The sequence below is a fragment of the Watersipora subatra genome, chromosome 11, assembly GCF_963576615.1.
Source record: "Watersipora subatra chromosome 11, tzWatSuba1.1, whole genome shotgun sequence".
Classification (NCBI taxonomy): Eukaryota; Metazoa; Bryozoa; class Gymnolaemata; order Cheilostomatida; family Watersiporidae; genus Watersipora; species Watersipora subatra.
This window is the reverse complement of record NC_088718.1, coordinates 21,073,264-21,080,620: the sequence shown is the minus strand read 5'-3', so window position 1 is coordinate 21,080,620 and position 7,357 is coordinate 21,073,264. Positions and strand designations below refer to the sequence as shown.

The 7,357-nt window shown below is 35.0% G+C and overlaps 1 protein-coding gene across 1 annotated transcript; it reads right to left on the bottom strand.

Moving 5' to 3' along the window:
- Positions 1 to 3,023: 3,023 nt before the first annotated feature.
- Positions 3,024 to 5,686, bottom strand: LOC137408703 (kinesin-like protein KIF21B). Its single transcript, XM_068095279.1, has 3 exons — positions 5,392 to 5,686; positions 4,627 to 4,826; positions 3,024 to 3,684 (listed from the first exon to the last, which is right to left on the bottom strand). Exons 1-3 carry the CDS (start codon positions 5,512 to 5,514, stop codon positions 3,630 to 3,632), a joined length of 378 nt encoding a protein of 125 aa, XP_067951380.1. The 5' UTR covers positions 5,515 to 5,686; the 3' UTR covers positions 3,024 to 3,629.
- Positions 5,687 to 7,357: the final 1,671 nt, after the last annotated feature.

Sequence of the window (7,357 nt, the reverse complement as noted above, 5' to 3'; positions counted from 1 at the left end):
CGAGCTTATCTTTAGCTTCCTTCGAACGCTCGGAGACTATTGAATGAAAGTCTTGCTCGACTAGCTAATCGTGGGTCTAAAAATGAGAAAGGCGACAACTTTTAACGAATTTATGAATAATTATTGCTTTTGAGTGTAAATGTATTACAAGATGAAGTCGGAGGCTCTTTTTATTGACATTGGCGGTGATGCTGCTTTACGATGCGTTAAAATAACTAGGAATTGATTCGTTTGAATTTTTTTGTAAGAAAAAATAACAATTGAAAAGTTAGAAAGTAATTACAAATTATATATCTTTGTAAATTTTTCTTACATTAGTTCAACCAATGATATACAGCCCCACAGGCTGTATATCATTGGTTCAACATATGTACATTGGAATCAAGCTTAAAAAACAAAATATCTGAATATGCTCTGGTGTTTGTTGATTAAAATTTAGCATTGAGGTAGATTATTTAATAGAATCTAGCATGAGCAAAATTCTGGCTAAAGCATGGATGATTTCAAGTTACCATGTAAAAGTAAAACTAATCATAGAAATAGCCGTTTGTCTATTAACCAAAATGCATTTCACTCTAGCAAAGCAAGCAGTTTTTGTTGCTTCTTTCAGCGTATTCTTGAAAGCAAGACTCTTTATATACTGATGATATACCAATGACATATGCCCCCTAGCCTGGGCATGGCTCTTGTGGGGGATTGGGAGAGAGGGGGTAGCCTGGGCATGGATCTCTCCCAATCCCCACAAGAGCCATGCCCAGGCTACCCTCCATATCTATGGGGAGTGGTTATATATCATTGCTGATACACATTATTTTCTAAGTGGCTGAAAGCTCTGAAATCTTAGTCAGTTGTGGCTAGATTATACTTTATCAGTAGGCCTAAATATTACATATTTGCAGACAAAGTGACTCAAATACAAATATACTAGAGCTTTTGAGGATCTTGTATCTTACGTGAATTCAGTAAAGATTTGACTTATTGCATATCATCTCAAAATTTATCTTGCAGTATGGAAATTTTTTATTTTGCTGTCAATAGCAAATTAGACAGAAGCTCTTGAAAGGGTATGATATTTTCAACCTATCTCTGAAATTACCTTAATACATTAGATGACCCATAGAAAACTGAGTGATGTCGGAGTGTGAAATTTTAATGCCATTACTTTGGCATTAAAATAATACTTACCATTATTTTTAGAAGAAGGTGAAAGACAGTTTTGCAAAATACTAATGAGGAAGCAGATTACTTTAAACGGAGCAGTGGAGCTCAACACTAAATTAGTGAAGTGTGAGTGGTTATAGGTGTGAAGTATCTCTGCGTATTCTGTAAAATGGAACGTGAGATACTTTCCAAACAGTGCACATTTTACATATAGTCTTGGCTCATGTTCTGATCACTAAGTGTGTAAAAACTCACTAGAGTGTTTTTGTAGGGAGTGAATGCTCTCGACACAGCGAGAAAACTCTCCTGTTAAATATACATAACATTGATCTAATTCAACATGCCTGCATTGTGAAGCGTGCAAACGTCTGGCTCATTGCTTTATGCCATACTTCCAAACGATACCTGGGTGGTATGGTTTGCTAAAGAAATATGTTTTTACCCTAACAGCCTTACAAGGTAATGATTTTTATCGTCACGGTCACACCTATGGCAGTTATTTCGGAGCTCAAGATGTAAATGTAAAAGCTGAAATTAGTAAAATAAAGTTGAGATTAATATTATACAAACAAGATGTCACTTTAACCACATTTACATGTTTAAAAAATTAAGCATCTTCAATAAGTTTATTTTTTGAATAAGATTATTTGATAAAAAAATTAAAGATTTAAGTTAGTAAAGAGTCTTCCAGGTGTAGTAATTGGATTCCTGTTCATAGATAGAAATGATGTCTTCCAGGTGTAGTAATTGGATTTCTGTTCATAGATAGAAATGATGTTCAAAACGCACCTGGCATTGAAAGATATTTCTTACATTATCAAATCAAAACTACCTTATTTGGTGATGCAAGAGTACAAGTTTAGTTGCAGTTTGTTTCAAGTGTATTATTAACGTTAGTTAGCAAATGCAAACTGGCACCTGCGACTGGTATTATTTCAATGATAGTTCTTAAAACTCGCTCAAAATTCATGACTCAGTCGCAATGCGAAATCAGAAAGTGGAGTCAGTTATTTGGTATCACTAAATAAATGCCAAGTAAATTGTTTGTTTATTAATATTTAAAATGTTTAGTTACAAAAGCCTTTGGAAAGCGTTGACTGCTGCTAACAGCTTGATAATGGCGTTCCCTTAATAATAACCTTTAACTCAAAGTTCTTTAGATGAGAAGTCATTGAGAAACATATTAGTTTTCTCAAACTGACCAACTGGAAAAAAAGGGAATACTATAACATGCTCCACCCACACAGTACCAACTCATTATCAATGTTTAACTGTAGAGTAAGTAAGCAAGTATCACAGAGGGCTTCAAAGACCACATGGTAGACTACATTATGAGGTTTTTTATTACTTCGCAATACTACCTTCAGAACTGTTATCTTGCATTACTACCTTCATAACTGTTACTTTGCAATACTACCTTCATAACTGTTACTTTACAATGCTACCTTCATAACTGTTACATTGCAATGCTACCTTCATCACTGTTACTTCGCAATACTACCATCATAACTGTTACTTTGCAATACTACCTTCAGAACTGTTACTTTGCAATGCTACCTTCAGAACTGTTACTTTGCCTTTAAAAGTATCATTTTGATGTGTTTCCTTCCTTAAGGTGAATTATCATATCTATAAATGCATGCTTTTATTGGACCGAGGATGCAAACGCATGCAGCTCAACAATGAAACACTCAACTATTGATGTTATTGTATAGTTTTAATAAAATTAGACTAGCTGTGAGCCAATGTTGTTATGATAAACATATGTAGGTACCTTACAAAATTAGAGCAAAGTAAAAGGATTCGTGTTGATACATAAGACAGCTCCATTACTCTTAAAGTTAGTTTATTTTTGAGATAATTTCAACGAACAAGATTGAATACAATAAAGCCTATTGCACCAAAAATAAATGCGCATTTCGAAAATCTACGGCCAGTTTAAACAGACAAAGTGTTTAAAAGGTTAAAATAAATATCGACGAGAAGAGAAGAATAATTGCATCGATGGATATGATGTAACATCATGATAATCTTTGACACGAAAGAGTTTATAGTCGGATGTGTCCTAGGAATATAGACACATGCAAAGTACATGGGTCAAACAATTTGAACATTGATTTAAAAAAGGAATGTATAAGATAATTTTCCTGCATAGTCATCAACCGCAGGAACGACAACGATGACCAACAAGTATTTATATATGAAAAAGGCTGTTACTTGCTGTAAAAGATATGTGATGAACACTGGTGTAAATTGGAACTGCTTGCATAAAATTTCAGGATATGTTAGATTAAATATTTTAAAGACCTAAGTTTTACTTGCAGTTTGATACAATTCGTCAGCCTGAGTTCAAGTTGTAGTTGGACGATTTTAGATTATAAGTTGATGTATTTTTGTTCATCAACAAAAATAGCTACATAAATACAGACAAAAAATATGAGAATATGGAGAATGAATCTGTGCTTTGGCTATGAACTGTATAGTTTATGTGGGTCCATCCACCAGATCCTTATCGTGCAATCACTGAAAGAGCATGAACCATGTCTGTTATACATGCTAAATCGTGGCGCATGAAAAGTTCTTGGACAAAGAACAAGATATGTTGGTACAACCAACCAAAGTTATCAACTTCTCCAATTGGCATATTTACACAATTCACACAATGATGCTATTGAATAACTATAAAAGAAACTGTCAGCCCAATATATTGCATTTATTTAAGATTTTGTTTGACGTATCAACAACGTTGGATGCTTAAGGGGTTCTAGTCGCGTTAAAAATATCAATCGGTTTTGCTCCCAATTGACAAAGTAGCATCGCAATCATTTGACCGCTATACAATTTGTAAAACGTCACTTTTGAGGCATCTGTATTGCCACACCGATCGACTAGGTAAGTAGTCACACAGTCAGTACAAAAATCATTAGTATTGCTTAAGCGAACGGTTCTCAGTAAATCAGGCAGCAAGACGCTATGCGACTACTTGTGCTTACTCATGATTTATCATTAAAAATGGGTAAAAAATTTTGTGATTATACTCGAATGCATACAGTAATCAGTGAATTAATTGGATTTAAGGAAAAGCCAGTAAATCTATACTATTTGGCTAATTGGCCAAGTGTCTCATTAGAACACATGGGTGACAGACGTAACATTAAATTTACAATAAGCTTACATAATTTGTATATTGAACAATTACCTACCTCTGGTGACAGTAAGTACTATATACTAGTTAGTAGATATAGTGAACAGTTACCTACCTCTGGTGACAGTAAGTACTATATACTAGCTAGTAGATATAGTGAACAATTACCTACCTTTGGTGACGGTAAGTACTATTTACTAGCTAGTAGATATACTGAAAAGTATCCTGCCTCTAATGGCAGTAAGTACGATATACTAGCTAGTAGATATATTGAACAATTACCTACCTCTAGTGACAGTAAGTACTATATACTACTTTACCTAGAGGCAGTAAAGAGATTGCTGCGGTTGGTAGCCATAGAGTTGACGGCTAATGAATGAGCACGCACTTCATTTAGCTGCTGGCAAGTCTCGTTTGACCGAATCTTCACAGTGCCAGAGCGACAGCAGCTTAGCAATATGTCATTATCTGGTAGCATGCACATGTCGGTGATCCAGTCCTTATGGGCGCCATTAACTGACTGAAAACAATGCAAGTTGAGGAATGAGGAACCAGGAGTTTGTTTGAAATTGACATTCAACTTAAGCGGAAAGGAGCGGCGTGAACTGCATTAAAGATGGTAAAGATTAAACACTGGCAAATCAACTTGTCCCTTTTGAATGAGTCAACAATGCAATCCTGCAATATGAAACTTTTAATCATAAACGAGTCTCTGTATTGTAACAAACCTACAAGACATTTGCAAATATTGGTGAGAGACACAGCATAATGTCTTGCGTATGACAGGTTGATCTGGTGAGACTGAACCAGATGGGCTCAACAATGCAGCAATGACTAGGTCTGACATATTTTATATTGACTCTGATCTCTAGGCCATCAAGTAGGATCACAATTGGATTGAGTGATTACCAGGAAAACCGATATACTGATATCAATCATTCACTCCATCTCAAATATTACTTCTAATAAAAAATATTTATTACAAAGTGGTGATCTTGATTGGTGACCATTACCGGAAATAACTATCACCTTTATTTTGCTATTAAATAGAGCAACACCTAGTATTGTAAAAACACCAATTTTACCTGTGGTTGAGAAGAGGGTTCACTGAGGTTCCATTTTTTGATACGCATATCCCGAGAACCACTAAAAAGGATGTCCTGACGATGCGCGAGACATTGAACACCATCATAGTGAGGAGGGTCCATAGTAAATTTGGCCTGAATTGGATAATTTGAAGTTTGTTCATTGGAAATATCAAATCCCTTAATTAGATGATCCTTGGAGCCAGTTAAGAGTTGTTCTTTCCTTCTTGAGTCGTTGTATAAACTAAGGCAAATAATCGGTGCTTGGTGGCCGCTAGCAACCTTTCCGACTGCCGATAGCAAGTAAGCGTACAATATTTTACAGATCACCAGCCTTGACAGTTTAAATGAATATAGCAATTAGTCATCAAAAAGGTGCAGAAGCTAAATTGCTAGATTTAGTTGTAAGTGCTGTTAACAATATATATATGGTTAAATGATGTTGTGCATGCAAGCGGACAACCAATGAAAAATAACTGTCAGTTGCAAAATGCCACACAGGGTAGATCAAATACACATTAGGAGTGACCCTTGGACTTATACAAAGAAAGAAGATTACGGTTGTGCGCATAAACCACTGATAGAAGAAAGGTTATAGCTGTGTACATAAACCACCTATAGATGAATGGTTATAGATGTGTACATAAACCACCTATGGAAGGTTATAGTTGTGTACATAAATCACCTATAGAAGAGAGTTACAACTGTGGTGGATTTTCTAAGATTCATACACCAACCTCTAATAATAGTAAGTACTATATACTAGCTAGTAGATATATGGATAAGTATCCTACCTCTAATGGCAGAAAGTACAATATACTAGCTTGTAGATATATGGAGAAGTACACTACTTCTAATGGCAGTAAGTACTATATACTAGCTAGTAGATATATGGAAAAATATCCTACCTCTAATGACAGTAAGTACAATATACTAGCTAGTAAATATATCGAGAAGTATCCTACCTCTAATGACAGTAAGTACAATATACTAGCTAGTAGATATATCGAGAAGTATCCTACCTCTAATGACAGTAAGTACAATATACTAGCTAGTAGATATATCGAGAAGTATCCCACCTCTAATGACAGTAAGTACAATATACTAGCTAGTAGATATATCGAGAAGTATCCCACCTCTAATGACAGTAAGTACAATATACTAGCTAGTAGATATATCGAGAAGTACCCCACCTCTAATGACAGTAAGTACAATATACTAGCTAGTAGATATATCGAGAAGTATCCCACCTCTAATGACAGTAAGTACAATATACTAGCTAGTAGATATATCGAGAAGTATCCCACCTCTAATGACAGTAAGTACAATATACTAGCTAGTAGATATATCGAGAAGTATCCCACCTCTAATGACAGTAAGTACAATATACTAGCTAGTAGATATATCGAGAAGTATCCCACCTTGGATGTGGTATAAAAACCTTTTCATATTTTTTATTATTTTACCTATCTATAATTTTGCTTGTTACATTTGCATTAGACCCTTGCCATACGAAATAAATTTGTTCCGGTGTTGGCATCGTAACATAAAAATGTCGTATAGAGGGGTGTAGAAGCCCATCATGATTATTTAATACAAACACCCCTTGGTGAAAATCATCAAACTTTTATATTTTCGTACTGACAGATTGATCTGGTGAGACTGAACCAGATAGGCCCAACAATGCAGCAATGACTAGGTCTGACGTATTTTATAACGACTCTGATCTCCAGGCCATCAAGTGGGATCACGATTGGATTGAGTAATTACCAGGAAAAACTGATATACTGAAATTGATCATTCACTCCATCTCAAATTTTATGTGATGAACAACACTAAAAATTAATGAGAAAATATTATGTTAACCTTGGTAACTACAGTTACTATTACTAATATTTTTAAAGTGCTTTTAACAGAAATAGCTGTCAATGAGAGTGTGTGCCTCAAAATTCTCTAATTTTCGTAA

Excerpts from the sequence above, each read along its gene's own strand:
- LOC137408703 (XM_068095279.1), bottom strand. The coding sequence starts at position 5,514 with ATGGACCCTCCTCACTATGATGGTGTTCAATGTCTCGCGCATCGTCAG. Across the intron at positions 4,827-5,391 it reads AACCCTCTTCTCAACCACAG|TCAGTTAATGGCGCCCATAA; the intron begins GTAAAATTGGTG and ends CATTGTTTTCAG. Across the intron at positions 3,685-4,626 it reads AATCTCTTTACTGCCTCTAG|TGATTGCACGATAAGGATCT; the intron begins GTAAAGTAGTAT and ends ATGCTCTTTCAG.